The sequence below is a fragment of the Sciurus carolinensis genome, chromosome 4 (genome assembly GCF_902686445.1).
Source record: "Sciurus carolinensis chromosome 4, mSciCar1.2, whole genome shotgun sequence".
In the NCBI taxonomy this organism is placed as follows: domain Eukaryota; kingdom Metazoa; phylum Chordata; class Mammalia; order Rodentia; family Sciuridae; genus Sciurus; species Sciurus carolinensis.
This window is the reverse complement of record NC_062216.1, coordinates 158,174,970-158,193,696: the sequence shown is the minus strand read 5'-3', so window position 1 is coordinate 158,193,696 and position 18,727 is coordinate 158,174,970. Positions and strand designations below refer to the sequence as shown.

Genomic DNA, 18,727 nt, shown 5'->3' with positions numbered 1-18,727 from the left:
CGAGGTCACTGAGAAATAGGTAAAGACATGCTTGGGTTCTAAGCTTCCTTTCTTCTGGTCAGCAGACAACAAACTAAGGAAGAATTCCAAAAGGAAAAGGAGAACAGAAATGAACACAAAATCTTCCACTAATTTAATATTTTTCATCCAGAAAGAAGGAGTAAATAAGAGAAAAGATGCTGGATTTCCAGGAGAGTGAAGAAAAACTAAGTAGATTCACAGAATTTAAATCTTAGATATCTTCTCCTTCAATTTTCTTGATTTTAATTAGTAGGAATGAAGTCTTCATAGAGAATAAAACAGAGTCTCAAGATCATCCAAATTGTGAATGATAGGCACCAAGAGAGGGTACAGGAGAGAAGTACTCAGCCAAGCAAATGATAAAGTTGTGGGTAAGAAGATGACTAAAACCCACAAGTGACACAGTCCATTCAAGTAGCCTAGCTTAAAGAAGTCATGGTATATATGAAATATATACCATATATATATTTATTTATGCATGTATATATAATATATATCTCATATATATTTATATATAATATATATATATGTATATTCATATATTTTACAATATTTAAGAGACAACCTAAAGTTGATTTTTAATCTGAGGGCAAAGTTGACAGTCTAAATGTATATTTATTCTTTCTACCTGGTCTTTGGTGCTTCTGCATGCTCTCTACTCCAGATCACCCTTCCTGAAAACACAGTAACCATTCAGTATGGAGATTTCCAAGGCTCAGTTTTAAGGAAAACTTCCAATCAGAAGCTTCTCAAAGCCCCAGATGAAGGCTAAGCCATGGCTGCTGTGACTGCAAAGTGGATCCTGGCTTACCAGACCAAACAAAAGGCAGTCTGTGTGTTAGAGCCATCTGGTCAGTCACCTTCTTCTGAAGACACTAAGTTTCCCGGCTAAGACAGCAAGCTTTGAGACCAGTCAGTGCCACGGCCACTGAAACCATCACCTTAGCAGAGCCTGCATGCACAGATGGCTCTCCAAGGAACCAACCGTTCAGCAGAAGAATTCAGAATGCATGTCCTGTGGAAAGGTTTGAGTAAACTATTACACACAACCATATACTTTATTAAAGAAGAACTTTACAAAGGCAAGACAACTAAAGTTCCCATAGTCCCAGATTATTCATTACAATAAACTTGTTTTGGGAATAGGTTTTATCAACCCTAAGCAGTCCTTTGGAATGCCTGAATGTGTTCACCATATAATAGGTACTATCAATACCAAAGAGTCTAGTGAAAGCTGACATATAATACCAGATGAAAGGATGGACAGATGGATAGACAGAGGGATACATGGATGGATAGATAGACAAATGAGTGATATAGGTGACTGCATCATGGTGGAAAGACGGACCATAAAAATAAGTTTACTGCTGAGATGAAATTATTTCTATGTAGGATAGTGAGGCAAGTACAGAGTGAAACAGGAAAGAACACAAGTCATATATTTGGAATGTGCTTCTCTAACCTAAACTGAATTGTTCAAGGACCTACTGCCATAGGTGATAAATGGCTATATACAGTGAATGTTATGTGCTTATTAGCCTTCTCAATGTTTTTTAAAAGTAGGCACAGTATTAAGAATCATTTAAAATTTCCAATTTTCAACTTCAAATGTTTTTCTTAGGGCAAATTGATGATCATGTGCAAAATGAATTGAAATATGTATGGATACATGACCCTAAATTGAAATTGTTGGAAAATATTTTTTGAGCATCTACAATGTGAAAACCTCCACACTAGGCATGAAGGAGAGTTATGGATATTGGAAAGGTGATACAATATAGTCATTAAGAGCACAGACTGTAGAATCAAACTGCCTGAATTCAAATCCTGGCTCTCTTACTTACTAGCTAAATCTTAGCAAATCTCATAATTAACCTATGCCTTAGTTTCCTAATCTGTCAAATGGGGTAATTGCGTCTACCTCAGAGTTGTGAGGACTTACTAGATTTCATGTGTGTGTATATATACATATATATATATGTATATATATATACACACACACACACACACGGTGCTCAAAATGGCACATGGCATGTGATAAGCACTATTAAAATGTTAATATTATACTATTATATTTCTAATATTATACTTCTGAAAATTAGAGCCATATGTTAAAAAGATAGTATCCTAAAGTGGAAACAAGTTTCATATCACCAAAAACTTTAAGCCCTGCTTACCAACAGTTTTTGGTGATGTGGTACTAAAATCTCAAGCATGTGACAGATGAAGAGAACTCGATGACCTAGGGCCCCTTCCAACTAGGAGAACCCCTGAAACTATGAAGAATTTCAATTGAAATGGTAGCTTGGCTCTCCTGCGTGAAGAACCATTAACATTTATTTCAAAACCATACAATGAACTTTTCAGAAGCCACCATTTTTTTCAACCAGTTAAAATCAAGTGTAATAGGTGCTTTCATTTCGTGGTGCCTGGGGAAAATGTATTTGTAGCATGAACTCCAACTCTCGCTAGTTTTCAGTGAAAGTGCCAAACTAAATAGAAATGTGGGATATTTCCGGGCTCACACAGCTTCCGGGACACTTCAGTTTTGAGGATCGCCAATCCAGCACCTTTCACAAGCACTTGATCTTCTTTCAAACATCTCTTGAAAACAAACAAAACCTCATACAGCTCCAAATGTGTGTGCTGTTAGGATGTAAGGGTGGAAAAGGAGGCAAATAAATAACTTCCCATCTCTCTCCAGCACCTCCCTCTCAGCCACAGGGGAAGCAAGGCTTTCTTAGGATATGCATTTTGTAGTTTTCCCTGTCCATTTGCATCCATGGGGGAAGATGAGGTCTATTCTCTTTACTTACCCATTTAAAGGGAATAGCGCTTTTTGCAATATTTAAGAGACAACCTGAAGGTGATTTTTTTAATCTGAGAGCAAAGTTGACAGCCTAAATTTAAAGTGGACACGTTGGGTAGCAATGAAAAGATAAACAGTTAGAGATGAAGCAGAATCCCCTTTTTAAATAAGGTTTGGAGTGTTTACTATAGAATTCTGCAACTTATATACTCATCTTAAAGATGAAAGCCCATTATTGATTTCTTTGATGTAGGCAAGACAAGTCCACTTTTTTTAAAGAAGGAGAAGCTGATGTTAGTTAGCAAAAGTTCTTCAAGGACCACTAAACATCAAGACCTGCAAAGCCAAAATCAGTTTGTCCCATGTCAGTGGCCTAATGGAAATCAGTAATTTTCCCTGAAGCCTATGTATTTGGCAGAGGGGCTTTAATGTGACTTCTGAATGCCTTTACTCTTACCATAGCAACCAAAGGAGAACATTTAGAAATATAAACAAATTTAAACTTCAGAAGACAGAACTGGATACAGAGAACAGCAGGGAAATGATGAGAGACAAGGGAAAGAGATCCATGAGTCCATGCCTGATATTTCTAGGGAGCCCTAAGGAAAGTTCTCACCATTTAGGAGCTCAGTTAGAGCTTCCATGGTCTAATGGCAGATGAGTAACAATCACTAGGAAATGTTTTGGAAAATTCATGTCTTTATATTCTTAAAAGTTAATATAAATATTACTATTATTAATAGTTATTAGCCATAACTATTATGCTTACAGTTTTAAGAACTGTTGATTAGGAAACTTACTTTAAAAGTACAGGTTCGATAGTTAGATAATACTAAAGTTATACTCAATTGATTTTAATTCTAAATGTCCTCAGTAGTAATTCAGAATCTGTAATTAAATATGGCAAACAGGTTTGGGAAAAGGGAAAATTTTTTGTTATTTGTGTGTGCATGTGTGAGTGTGTTTGCAATATCTGTGTTCTCACATCGTTGCACCCAGTAGTGTTTTGGGGGTGAAGGACTTTCCAGAATCAAAAGTAAATAGTTTCCTGTCATTCAATGAAGGCAAATTCCTCTATAAAAATTAACCATCATTCAGGAAAACCCACAGGATTCCTTTGTCTTCTCAAAGACCCTGGGTTCTAGTCCTAGATTACATGTTATTCAGGAAGTAAACATTTTTGGAAGGGAAGAAAGAAGTTGGTTTTGTTTCTGTTGCATCCTTTAAGGATCCAGGGACTTTGAACACTTCCCATCTGATCTAAGAGAAGGACTTCAGATCCCTCTTCCCTGTTGATCCCAGCACTTTTTCCACAGAATCAGTTTGCGAGTTGGCAATCTTCCAAGTCTACCTCTTGACCATGAGAAGCAAGGTTAGTGCACCCAGTCCTTCCTCCCTTCTGTTGGAGACTAGGATTATTGGCAAAAACCATCACATGCCTCTAGCACCATTTCCCCCTTGCTTCACCATAAATCTCTAACTTCCTCTCTTCACTCTGGCATACGCTTTCATTTTCAATAGGTCAGATAAAGGAACATATGTTTATACTTGTTCAGGCAAGTATTATTTTCACTTTGGAAAAAATTAAAAAGGAGACCATGTCCACCTTGGCTACTCTGACTGGCAGGGTCAGAATCAACATAAGATGGGATGTTAAAAACAGGACCTACGACAGGCTGAGCATGCTAGCAACTCTTGTCTTTGGTAAAAATTGCTCCACAGTTCCCAGTGACAGACCAAGAAATTTTACATCAATCCTGCACTGGCCAAATGACCCAGGCTTTCAAGCTAAGATTCATGTGCCAAAAGTCTTATAAAATTCCGTGTAAAATCTATAAACATTTACATGGGGCTTTCTGTCTGGCCAACACCAAGAGGTTAAGTAATCAAAGACCAACCAGCCCTGCCATCTGTGAAAATATGATGGGCTATTTTCACAGCTGTAGATAACAATTATGGCAAGACAAAAATTCCAAATAATTAGGAGCAAGACCATGGCAAGTCTAGGGCTGAGAAGGATCCCTAATCATATGACAATTGTAAACTTGGGAATGTGCAAAATTTGTGTCTGGTGTGGCGTGCTTGACTCATTCAGAGGCATCATGAGATGAGAAAAAAGGAAAAGTCTAAAAGAACCAATAAATGCACAACATCATTATTGTACTTTCATCAATATTAGTTGATCAGGTCATTCTCAAACACTCTGGTTTGTCTCTGCAAATACTTGTCTCCTTTCTTGAAAAGGATAGAGGTCCTTTTGGCACAATGCAACGAGTCTGATTTTTTAAGACTGTGCACGCATGAACCATTCTTGCGCCATGTTCTGTCTTGGAAAAGCACTGGCTGGCATCAGTTATGTTTACTTTTATATGCTGAAGGCTCCCATCAACCTCAAACAGATGCAAATCACTTCAACTTGTCATAGTGTTATTTTGTACATCCTAAAAGTTCAGGAGAGCCTTCCAAACTTCCAAAATTTCTCTCAATTCAGTGAGGAGGAAAATTCAGAACACAGAGTTTGAATGTTCTGCCCAGATTTGTCACACACACAAAGAATGAGTGGAAGAAGGCAACACCCTTTCCTACTAACCCTGCAAACTCATCAGGACGGCATTAAAGTGACACCCACAGGTAAAAATCCTGGACTTCTCATCTCTCAAGGACGTCGTAATGTTAATTATCATACACGCTAGTTGAAGTAACCCTAGTTTAAATCAGTTGTCAGATGAAACAATGGCATTTGGAAGTGTAAGAGAAAAGGAATAATCAAATCCAGCTCTTAGGTAAGAATGTGCCGAAACTTTAACACATATCAGTAAAATTGCTAGAATCTGGTGTTTCACTTTTTTAAATGCCATAACATTTGAACCTTTAGCAATTCCAAAATCAACTCCCTCTGGGAAAGATAGTGTGCTTAAACTTTTTTTTTTTAATTTAAAAATGTATCAAAAACACAAACAGCTAATTCAACAAGCAGCCCTGAATCCTGAAGTATTTTACAACATCCTTCAAGACTTTTAAAAACAACATAAATACCTCTTGCCAAGGAGGGAAAGTACCCTTCAGCATTTTTTTCTTCTCCTTCTTCTTTTCTCTTCGGGATTTTTAAGCCATTTTGGTAGCGCTTTCTTACATCACTATTTGAAATAGAGTCAGGTGGTGTCCTCTGAAGACTAAGAAAATTGATAAATCTTGGAAGAATAATGGGATGAATATAAGCTCCCTGATTCCTGGAATTCCTGGGGGGTGCACGCCAGTCACTAGAGGGGAAATGAAGTCTGCTATCCTTGCCCTCCAAGGAGCTCTGAAAATGCAGGTGGTGCTGCTCTTTCCCTGTATCAGACAGAAAAAGGGTATACCCCAGCATGGAAAGTGCTTTGACTATTAAAAGGAAAAAAAAGTAATAGTAACAGCTGATATTTATTAGGCACATATCCTGTGGTGAGGACCACAGTGAAGCACCTCATTTAATACTATAAGCCTGCAGGTTAAATACTATAATTATCCCTATTTTACAGAAAAGAAAACTCAAAGGGAAGAACCAAAAGAATTGTGGTATGATTATAATTCTGTAAAAACAAATAAAAGATCTATAATAGAGAGGAATTTTCTCTAACAATTTCAAAAATTTGGGGAATGGTAGTATGTGGATGAGTTTTTTAGTTTTCTGTAACATTAAAAATTAATAAATACATTATACAGTACAAAACTCCTCTTGAAAGTGAATAAAATGTATATTTCATTTCATAGAAAATGTGAACTACAGTTCAACATTTTATCAGGGAAGGAAGGAGAGGGAATAGACTCAGGCTGAGAAAATCTAAAGGGTAAATGTCTTGCCAAGGCCTTAGCTACTTTTTTTTTTTTTTTTTTTTTTTTTTTTTGGTGGTGCTGGGGATTGAACCCAGGGCCTAGTGCTTGTGAGGCAAGCACTCTACCAACTGAGCTATATCCCCAGTCCCCTTAGCTGCTCTTAATAAGTGGCCAAGTGCAAATGCAAAAACAAGTCAGACACCAGTCCACCAGTCACTGCTCTGCACTCCCTCTTGCCACTAGTAAGTGCTAAGACAGCAGAGGACTCTGTGCTATTTGTCCTTATTCAGAACCCAACAGAAAGTAGGTGGCCATGCAGTGCTTACTGTTGACCTAAACTGTATTCCATCAGTCCTACAGGAAATTTCAATTAATATAACCCATAACCAGTATTTCTTGTCTTATGCTTTTTCAAAATACCATGCTCGGGTCTGGGGAGGATGGAACCATGCTACCTACCCTCAAGGAGCTTACCTTCTGATGGGGAGACAAGACACGGAGAACTTACTCCAGAGCACATCAATGTCCTAACAAAGGTAGTTTCAGAGCAGATTCTGACAGCTCTTCACAAAATCCATCTAAACCAAGTGCTCTTAAAGTATATGTTCTCTTATACACAACTATGCCTATCTCTCTGGGCCAGTTAAACATTCAAGGATTACTACATTTGATCAGAATACCTCTATGAGGTTGGTGCTCTTGCTCAACCCCTTCAATATATGGAAGAGGAAACTGAGGCAAGAATAAGGCACTGATTACCAAAGGTTACACCACCCCTGTGCAGCCAAACAGCTGGAATCCAAATCAGGCATACAAGCCTAGGTTCTCTAAGAAGCAGAAGATGAGATGGGGGTCAAATGAGCAAGGATTTTATTAGGAGGAATGCTTGTGTAAAAGAAAATAGAAGGGGCTTTGGGTGACCAGGCAAACCATCCATAGCAATGCAAGTCTGAACCCACGTGAAGGAGAAAGGGAGAGGAACTTGGTAAGAAATACCCTATGCGGCTATGTGGTCTAAAGAAACAGCTGCAAATCCATTTGAGAGTCTTTAAATCAAAGTTGACCAGCAAAAGAATGTGCTTCCCAGGAATGAGTACCTTGGTATCCCCACCACACCTAGTCATTGGCTTAAGGAGGAGCCTCCCTGGGTCAATCCACTATGATCAAAGGAGGTCAGACTGGAGAAAAAAGTGGCCATTCCTAACTTAACTACATAAAAGGCAATGAGGTAGTTTCCAGAAAACAACATGAAGGAGGGCAGAATTAACACCGTGTCCAGTAAATACACACCTCTCACTTTTTGCTAAAGAGACAGCCACATACCCTAGACATACAGATCACTTAACTTGTGCACCTTGTCCTTTGGTTTAAAGTCACATCCAAATGCCCTGAGTAAATCTCATGATACTCAGCTTGACTCCCAGAGATGAAAGGCTGACCTAACTCTCCTGGAATTTGAACTTGTGAAGTAAAAAGATATCACGGTTGACACTGACACATCTAAATCATCTTCACAATTTCACATGTTCCCAGGCCACCCCAGGAAAAGAGCACATCCTTCCAACAAGTGAAGAGCTGAGATCTGGGTCATCTCTCCATCATTCATTGCTCTCATTTTCCTGTTTTACCCTTTGTGGGGAGAAGGTCAATGCTGAGTTAGGACATTATAATATACAATAGACAGTTAATGTTCCATGCTGGACAATATTTTCCCAGTATATTTTTTTTAGGATGCTAGGTTTTTCCAGACTTTCTCTCATACAATGGTTAACTTGTGTGGAGAGGGTGGAGATGGAAACAGTCTATTGAAAAGATCACTTGAAAAATTAAAGAATCTATTATTATTCTTCTTTTAGATTCTGTCTTTCAGGCCAAATCTCTTACAGATAGGGAGAAAAGAAATGATTGTGCTACCCAGGGTTAACTTTCACTAACTGAACACTATGCTACTGAATCTCTATAAATGACCACATAAATGGAACCCAGTTTGCACCAGTATAAAGGGAGGGCACCCAGTCTTCTACCCACAAGGCAGTGCCTTCCTCTCTAAAGTAGTTCCTGCCAACAGCTGTGATCATGAGCAGCTCATGGCATTATCAGCCATTGCTACTGGGAAGAGTTTTGGACTTTGAGACACCAAGTACAGTTTCCATCTTGAGGAGATAGTACAGCAGAGTGACTAACTGGTGAGCTCCAGAATCAGAACAAACCAGCATAAATCTCAATCTCTGTCTCATCTTCTCTGAATGAAATTACTGTAGGTTGTTTATCAAAAGATTCAGATTCCTTAAAGGTCAAATGATCAAGATACTAGTACCTACCCATAAGAGGACTATAAGAATTAAATCAGAAAATATTTGCAATGAATATTTACAATCCCCAGCACATAATAAGTGCTCACATGATGGTTACTATTATTATCAGTCCCAGGCTTATCAATTTGTTCTTATGTGATTTCAAGCACATCACTAAATCTAAGCAAGTCTCAGCTTATTAATGGAACTGACATGACTAACATGACTTAACCAAGTGGTTTGGGAAGATTGAGTGAAATTATCTGAAAACTGTAAAGCTTCTGCAAATGTTAAGATGATTACCATTTTCATTGTCATTGACCTTCAATGATCTTCATTGGAAAGTTAATGGATAGCTTTCCAGAGGAAAGCTTGGAGCTAGGATAATAACCAGGATATAATGGAAGTGGCCAACTCAGGGTGAATATACCCATGTGCAATAATGAAAGATGAAATTTTTCTACACATCTGTTTTCTACACATCTGTAATTAACTCAGCTTGCAAGGAATAATGTATATTGCAAATTAATTCCTTCCCTAGCTTATTCCCTGAAAAGTTGGTTATTCCTTCAAAAGGGTTAACCAACCCCAGTAAACTGGAAGACCGATATTTTTAAAAACAATCTTACCTTTCCTGATGTCAATAGGAAACGGTATTTACTCACTACTGTTTTCCTTTCAAAAATCTGTCTAGTTGCATACTAGAAACAGCTTCAGCTGGTTTGTTTGTCTTGGACGAGCTGTTGAAGTGAAAAGTTTTTGCTTGGCTGAATGTGGGACAGTTTCATAACCCTTTGAGGAGTGCATTGAAGGTGGTGCCAGCTCAGGACGAGGACAGCTGCTCCTAACGTGCCTCCACTTGCCGCCCATTGTCAAGGGTGACTGGTATAATTAGATTAAGACAATGAGCAAAGCAACAGATGCATCTGAGACCAAGTCCCTGAGTGCTTTTGTTTTGTCACTGTCCTTGTCTGCAACAAAGAAATCACATGTGAGAGCCTGGGAAGAAAGCCAGATGCAAACCAGACGACATCCCAGCTGGTTTTGAATGGCCACCACCCTACGTGTGTGTGCATGGGAACCATGCTGGTTGGAGCAGGGCTGGGTGAGTTTCAACCCATAGATTTGCTGTGATGCCGAGAAAGGTCCAGAAGAAAAAGTCCAGAAGATACCTCTGCTCAGACTTCCTACTTTCAACCTCCTGCTTTAGGAGAAAAGAATATCTGTTGGAAACAGAAGATAAGAGCTATGTGATGCATCTAGCTAACCTCCATTTTTTTGCTACAAAGTTCATGAATTTGAAGAACAGAGTCCAGAACATACCTGTTTTCTAAAAATCTGTAATTAACTCAGCTTGCAGGGAATATTGGGAATTAAACATCTTGTAGAGCATTGTTACCATATCATTCTTCAGCATTTTCTTAGTTTGAGTATGTCAGATTCCTAAGAATATTTTTTTAAGCTGGTATACATCTTAAATAGGAAAAGAAGGTAAAACTCAAATGAGCATATTTCTCTTCTTGTTAGTTAATTTGGTTTGCAGTTTGGCAGAAAGGTGGTAGCCTTAGTTATTTAGGGACTTGGATGAGATACATCCATCAGCAGGGTCAACACAGAAATTTTTCAAGGAGTTTGGGAACATTAGTGATCTCACTCTGTGGCACCTATGTCTTTCTTTCATTTTCTTAACTACTATTTTTTAAAAAGCAGTCCCCATAGCTGCTATGTATAGCAACAAATGCATGTTAAAAAGATTTGATAAAAGGTGTGTATTTTCTGAGAGAAAATTGTCAGAATTTTAAATAGAAGGTATTTTGAGGTATTCTATTCAAGTGCCCCATTTCTTTCCATCAGCTTCTTTTGCAGTGGCCATTGAGCTAGACTTTTTTTTTTTTTTTTTTTTTTTGAGAATTTTAACTTCCTTTTAATCACCAATTTTCAGATTTTACAAGTGATCTTAGGATAAGTCAGGTAACTAAGGTTTTGTGGGGGGAATAGTTCTTGTACATGAAGAACAATTATATGCTCTACTTTTCTGTAAGTAACTATTGGCTGGATGAACATACATTGTCACAAACAGAAGTAAAGCCATAGATCACTGCATCTGTATTTACAAAAAGTCATAAACAAACATGCATTTCTTTATGACAACTTAAATAGATGTTTGAACATTAAGGCAGTGATGATTCTAAAACAATGAAAATCTAAGTTAAGACTTTATGTTCATTTTGAAACTCATCCATAGGCAACTGTGACCAAAGTAAACTTATCTACTACATTTTAGTTCATCTGCTCAGATATGTTATTAACCTATTACCAATTCTCTTTCAGACAAATGGGATAAGCATTATTACCCACACCATCAATTTATTTTAATGAATCATTAGTCTCCTCCTTCTTGAGTTCTATTTTGAGGATTTAACTTTCTTAATAAATGTTTTCATACAATCATGCCATCTGCTTTTTATTCAGTCAGTATAGGATATCAATCTTCAACTCAAAATGCTAGCTACCTTCCACAAAGGATTTGGTGGTAAAACTCTAATGTTCCAGGCAGACCTGAACACGTGTAAGAAAAATTGCCAAATCCGTGTGGGTCTTGGCCAACAGGTATTATTTCTAAGGAATGGGTTGTTTCCAGCTTCAGCATTAAAACCTCTTAATGCTCTCGGTCTCAGTTCCAAGCAGCAATAAGGACTCTTAGTTCCTAACAGCATTGTGTTTGGGTGGGTGATCAGAACTTAAGCCAGAGGAAAAGTTTGGAGATTCTGGCCATCATCATAAGAACAATTGGTTTGTGGTCTTAGTGAAAACATGTTTTAGGGATGAGGATGAGGATTCTTGAACTCCATTCTGTACCAATAATTGTCCATTATGTCCCCCCATAGAGGGTCCTCTGGCTAGAAGTAGAACCAAGCAAAGTGGTGCCTTAAGTGTGCACATGTAAATAACGTTTTAGTTCACATCTCCTAATATGTCTAAATAGACTGCTATCTAAATTTTTTCAAGACTAAAATAACAACCATAGGAAAAATTGAATAACTTGGTTTTGCACATTGTGAGGGAATCCCTTGTACTCATGTAATTCATCCTATGGATATTTATTGAGCACCCACAATATCCTGGGCCCTGTTTTGGACTCTGCAACTGTCATTGTCCTCACCCTCATAGAGCTTATATTGCAATCGAAACCCCAAATTCCTTAGCTGACAGCCTTGTTTTTCGGTGAGTGAATGTTGTCAACAAAGCAAAGAACTCTGGATATTTGGTCTTGGAATGGTTACTTTCCAATACAGATGATGTAATGGTAAGAGCAAAAATGAGTAACTGAAAATAATAACAGCTAATACTTAAGTAGTGCTTATCATGTGCCCAGTTAGTGTTAAGTGCTTTTATATACGGGAATTCTTTAATCTTTAAGCCTGTAAGGTAGATAACATTATTATTCTGTGTCATGAAGAAAGAGATACAAGAGACATCACTTGCCCAAGTTCACATGGCTAGAAAACAGAAGAGCTGAGCTCAGCTCAGGATATGTGTGATTTTTTTTTTCTAATTTTAGACATTTATTTCCTTTTTGCACTTTATTTCAGCCACTAAGTGGCCCTGAAATTCTAACAGAAATATGTGTGTTGTTACTAAATTGAAGAATTACAGCTATTGTATTTTAGGGTTCACAGGTAGTTCTTATTCATGGGCAAACTCTATTCCATAGATACTCTTCTTAACCTTGCCCCATTTGTTTATTTCTAGCAAAATAAACAATTTTTTTGCTAGAAACAATTTCTAGCAAAAAAAAATTGTTTATTTCCTTTTCTTTTTTATTATTATTTTTTTTTAATTTAACTTTTAATTTTTTACAGACTGCATTTTGATTCAGTATACACCAATGGGGTAAATCATTTCATTTCTATGGTATCAGTGACAAAACTTGTCAATTTCTACATCCAAACTCTGCCTCTTTCCAGAGGGAGGGAAAAAGTACAAAAAGAAAGAGAAATATCTTCTTTTTTTATGAAAATGAAAACAGAACTGCAATAAAAATAGCAGAGTATGATCTCACCATCTGATAGATGAGTTCTGTTTTGTTCTAAGAAAAGATGCTATAGGCCAGAAACTGGAATTTGCAGACTATTAATGAGTCTGTAAGGGAGTCAGATGGGTAGAAATGTTAAATGATTATATATAATCGTGTGTGTGTGTGTGTATGTGTTAATTTCCACACCACCAGGCATGAAAGTAACTTGAGCGAGGTTTAACCAAAGTATTAACTAAAGACCTGTCCATCTATATGTCTTTCTCAGAAAAACCAATGCCCACAGCTCTGTTTTAGCTTGATTCATGGCATATAAGATACAAAAGATTGAGACCCCGTGTTAAAAACAGATGGGTACAGTTAGATAGGAAAAATAAGTACTAGTCTTCTACAGCACAGCATATATATATATTCTAAATTATAATTTAGAATAATTGATTATATATTTTGTTAAGAACTAGAAGAGAGTATTAGTTTTCCAACATGAAGAATGATAGAATTTTAAGGGGCTAGAAATACTAATTACCCTGTTTTGATTATCACAGATGATACCCATGAATTATCTATCACAAGGTCCCCCATAAATATATACGATTTTAAAACAGTTGCACTTCTAAAAAAGTAAATTAGATGGGTATGTAAAACCTCCCCAAGCTCACATCTCTGTTTCTCCTTTATTCATAGGAAGTTCATTTGAAGAATGCAAGCAGAGGGAGTGCAGGAAACAAGAACTACAGAATGTAGGAAGAGCCTCCTGAGGAGAGAAGAAGGACTTGCCACCGCAGGATCCCTTGCTCTGCGCGAGTTACCCGTTACACATTGAAACACCTACCAAAAAATAAGTTCAATCGCAGTTCAAAGACGGGCATTTCCCCCAATGAAATATACAAGTAAACATTCCAACATTGTCTTTAGGAGTGATTGTTAAAAGATTTGCACCTTGCAAAAATGGTCCTGGAGTTGATAGATTGCTGTTGATCCTATATCAATAATGTTCTATAGAGAAAATATATATATATATATCTTAGTCCCTGCCTCTTAAGAGCCACAGATGCATGGGTGTTGTACAGATCCAGCTGCACTAAATTCCTTTCTGAATCTTGGCTGCTGGAGCATCCATTCAGCAACCTTGTCTAAGTGGTTTATGAATTGTTTTCTTATTTGCACTTCTTTCTACACAACACAAAATGTTTGTTTTACAGTGTCTAATAATCTTGTCTATCCCATCACTCACCCCCTTCGAATCATTTACATTTGTCTAATTTGGCCTCCTCAAAAGCAGTAGCAAGAAGTCAAATAGTCCACCAATTTTCAACCCACAAGATTCGATCTGTGGCATTTGTACCAAATATAAATTGGATGCATTTATTTTAAACAAATAGCTTTATTTTTCCACGTCATGCCACGAAAAAAATAATAATGATGCAAATAGTTGCAATTTTGAGGCCAATCATTCTTAGGTGTATGTTTGAAACAGAAAGTCTCTTAAACTCTCAATGGTTCCTTCGAATGATGAGTTAGCGTGCAACCTGATTAGTAATTTTTCTCTTTTTATTTTTTCCATGTAGAGCACTATGTAAATTTAGCATATCAATAATACAGGATATATCAAACAGTATGTAAAACTCTGTTTTTTAGTACAATGGTGCTATTTTGTAGTTTGTTATATGAAAGAGTCTGGTCAAAACGGTAAAAGGCGAAAGCAAAGCAGAAGGGATAGCCTGGAGCCAAAGATGACGAAGGGGAGGGGAACTGGAAATTCCATCCATTCAGGAAAGAGGGCAAAGCCCCCCAATTATGCCTCCAAGGAATTTAACGTGCAAACCACCGATGCAAATTTGACTGGTGCATCCAGAGAGGAAGCCTTGGAATGGAAAAAGCAAAGGCTAGGATTTTAACAGACCTGGTTTCTGTTTCTTGCTAAAGAAACAAACTGCCAGCTGTGCCACAGACTCACCACCGTGTGACCTTGGGCAAGTCGCTTCACCTCTCTGTGCCTCAGTTTCCTCATCTGCAAAATGGGGGCAATATGTCATCTACCTACCTCAAAGGGGTGGTATGAGGATTAAAAAGATGAAGCTTCAGATTTTTATCCTAGGTTGCCATGAGGGTGCAACATCAGAGCCCTTGAATTGCTGGGATGTAGGGAACTGTACAAACAACCCTTTCATAACACGGCTAGAGGGTTACTAACCAAATGTTTGTATGAATATGGAGATAAGTGAAAAGAGAAAGGAAAAGAGAACAGTGGAGAAACAAAAAGATTGCTACCAATGAAAGGATAATTAATCACTATGTTCATTAAGTTCTTACTGATTTTTCCAAGCAGTTGCCATCTGTCTAGTAGCACCTCTTTAAATATGACAAATAATATTTACTCATTTTGAAAAACACACTTTTCTTTCTTCTTAGAAAATATAAGAAAAATGGCCCAAGATTTTAAATATTGAAATAATATCCACTAAAATGTCTTTAATGGACTTTACTGATGTCCCTGGTTGTAAATACATACTTTTTTTTAATTTTTGTTAAAATATGCTGATTAGAGTTGCTAGTTAAGAGGCAAAAAAATTTCTTCCTCAACCCTGAAATTTCCCCTCCGGTCTGCTTAGAAGAGTGACTCCTAATTTTCTGTGGATGTCTTATACATTCAACTGAACATTGGTATTAAGAAAATCCAGCCATCACGGTGGCTCACACCTGTAATCCCAGCGACTCTGGGTGGCCGAGGCAGGAGGATTGAAAGTTCAAAGCCAGCCTCGGCAAAAGCAAGGCACTAATCAACTCAGTGAGACCCTGTCTCTAAATAAAAAAATACAAAATAGGGTTGGGGATGTGGCTCAGTGGTCAAGTATTCCTGAGTTCAATCCCAGTACCCAAAAAAATAAATAAATAAAAAAGAAAGAAAAGAAAATCCAAAAATCTGAGGACAGGCCCTCCATGGTAGTAGCCTAGACAATGCTCCGTGTCTGTGGATCAGGATATTCCTGTCAGAACAATGAACTACGTATGCAGCATTCAGATCTTTTCATCTGCCTTAGATTTTTTGGTGAAAAGTATACAGGTTTGATTATCTCATGCAAAGTTTTATCCTTTATGTTCTTAAGTATATATGAAAAACAAAAATGACATCTTTAGGTTTTTGTTTTTGATTTTTGGTTTTTGTGTTTTGTCCTTTTCTTACTGGGTCTCCTCATGTTTAAAAAAAAAAAAAAAAAAAAAAAAAAAAAAAAACTTCCCGGATCTCTGAAAATATGCAAAGAAGGTTTTCTTCAGTGTTCAGTCAACAAGCATCTTAAGTCTCAGTCCACAGAGTCATTTGAATCAAGCACCTTGGGTATGCTGTGAGCAATGCTGGGAGATGTAAAAACAGAAGAGGAAAAAAACCCTAGATCGGTTTTGCCCTCTGCCTGTTTTCCAGACGTGGGGTACTATGGAATAGATGCTGCGCCCAAGCATCTCCCCAAGATGGCACTTCTAACTTTTATTTCTTGATCCAAGTGTGTACATTTTAAAATTGCTGACTCCCAGAAAAACTTTACAGGCAATCTTCCGCAGATGTATGTGTTTCTTGACATAGTTGGATATGATCATTCTAAGAGTGACTACACCTTATTTTATTCCTTTAATTCTACATGCAAAGATTCCCAATGAGGAAAGCCTCAATATGTGATACCATGCCATTTTTCTAATGTTGTCCAGTACATCATCCACACCAACTGGATCCTAAATCAAAAAATAAAAATTAATTATACTAGCCCACCATTTTACTTTTGAATGAATTAACTCTCAAAGACAAATAGATGTCAATGCTAAAATTCAACTGATTACTACCACAGAATGACCTAGGATTGACAGGAAGGAAGCACCTAAAACTTCACAGCTCAAAACTTTATCAGCTTTGCTATGGAGTTATACTACTTTAGCACTTAGAAATGGGGCAATTTTAAGTTGCTTATGTTTTAAAAAATGACAAATATTGGTAGACTGAACTTTCAATGGATAGGTTTATTTCCAATGAAATTGACAGTATTCAACACCTATGTCAATTTTTGGTTTCTCTTCCCCAAATTGTATAAAGAATTACTTGAATATTTCAAGAGGAGGCAATTCTACTAAACAGGCTAATGCATTTCTCCATCAGAATTTACTCTTCTATTTTAAAAGAAAAACTCAACACCCAGCCTGCACACATACATGCACACATGCTCACCCTAAGAGCCCAATGGAATATTGAGGAAAAAATCACTTTCTTGAAAATCTTCCTTTAAAATAATGAAAACAAAGAAAGCATGACCTCCCTCGAGAATCCTTCCCCTCCCTTAGAACATGGATGTTTTGTATAGATGAAACATCTCATGCTCTGTGGCTCCAGGGTTTCTGTTACTACTTTATGGCTTGCAAGAATGCTTAGAATGGAAGATGTAGTATATTTTGCTTTCCCATTTATTGTTTGGCCAGCTATGCCAATGTGGTGCTATTGTTTCTTTAAGAAAGTACTTGACTAAAAAAAAAAAAAAGAAAAAAAAGAAAAAAAAAAGAAAGCATAGACATATTTTTTTAAAGTATGAAACCAACAATTCTATAGATAGATGGCTTAATAAAATAGCATTAGATCTAGTCACCCCACCTTTCAACTTTTTATCATTCACAAGTAAAGTATTGTTCACCAAATTGTGAGTTTGGGGATATTGGGGCAGAAGATGGAAATTTTTAAAAGTTAGAAGGCTCCATTATTTTGTTGGCTCTCAAACTCAGCAAAATTAGCAATATTTTATCTAATCTGAACACTTTGATCAAGAGCACGAAGTATAAAGGGAAAGAAAAAGAAAAAATCTTCTAGGCAAATGGCAGAACTAGAACGAAGATTCAGTTGCTTATTGAATTTTTTTTTTTTTTTTTTTTTTTTTTTTTTTTTTGGTGCTCTGCTCTAAAACAGATATTCAACAAGTGGAGAAAATAAAAACAAAGAGAAAAAAATACATTCACCAACTACTAAAAACAGTTTCTGCCACATCGTCCTTGGGTGTTTCTTGGCATTGGCTGGTGTATAGAAGATCCTCTCCCCTCTCCAAAGATCTCAGAGGCCCTAGCTCTCATAAAACACAATCACTGATCTCATTGGGAAATGTGGGAAAGGATTTCCTTATGAGATGGGGGTTATCTACTGATAAAGAAAGAGAAGCCTTTATGAGAAATTGTTGAAAGAGATGTAACAACCTGTGAAGATTTTTTGGTTCTGTTTTTGTTCTCAGTTTCTGGTTTTTTTTTTTTTTTTTAACACAGTCTTTATGAATATCCAAATATTCAAATGATTTGGTCCTTTTCTTTATTTTTCATATTGGAATGAGGGGATAAGTTAAACCCGCATACACTCTTTAAACTGTAGGCTAGATAGAAATGTATGTTTGACTTACTGAATCTGATTCTTTAAAATGTTTTGCAATTTTTAATCTTGAAAGATTGTCCTAATTTATTAGAGTAGAATCTTTTTGGCTTTCCTCATAAAAAAGAGCATTCCCATTCAAACCACATGGATTTCCCATCAATGTTTTCAAAAGGTAAATCTGATCTGATAGGGCATCTTTTACTTTAAAATACAGTAGAATAATTGTGAGTCTTCATGCCCCTCCTCTGCAATGTTCATAAAGTCCAGGATCTGAGGGAGCAAAAACAAAAGGGAAATTTTGTGGATTCTCTATTTTTGTTTCTGTTTTGTTTTCAAGGCTAGTGTTTAATCTTATAGTACATATT

At 37.0% G+C, this 18,727-nt stretch overlaps 1 protein-coding gene across 2 annotated transcripts in view; it reads left to right on the top strand.

Moving 5' to 3' along the window:
• Igf1 (insulin like growth factor 1) overlaps positions 1–17,542 on the top strand; it is a 71,842-nt gene extending 54,300 nt beyond the window's left edge. For both annotated transcript variants that reach the window (XM_047550090.1, XM_047550091.1), the window contains exon 4: positions 13,658–17,542. In XM_047550090.1, coding sequence (XP_047406046.1) covers positions 13,658–13,717 — 60 coding nt within the window. In that variant the 3' untranslated portion in view covers positions 13,718–17,542. The remainder of the gene's footprint in view (positions 1–13,657) is intronic.
• The last annotated feature ends 1,185 nt before the right edge of the window (positions 17,543–18,727 follow it).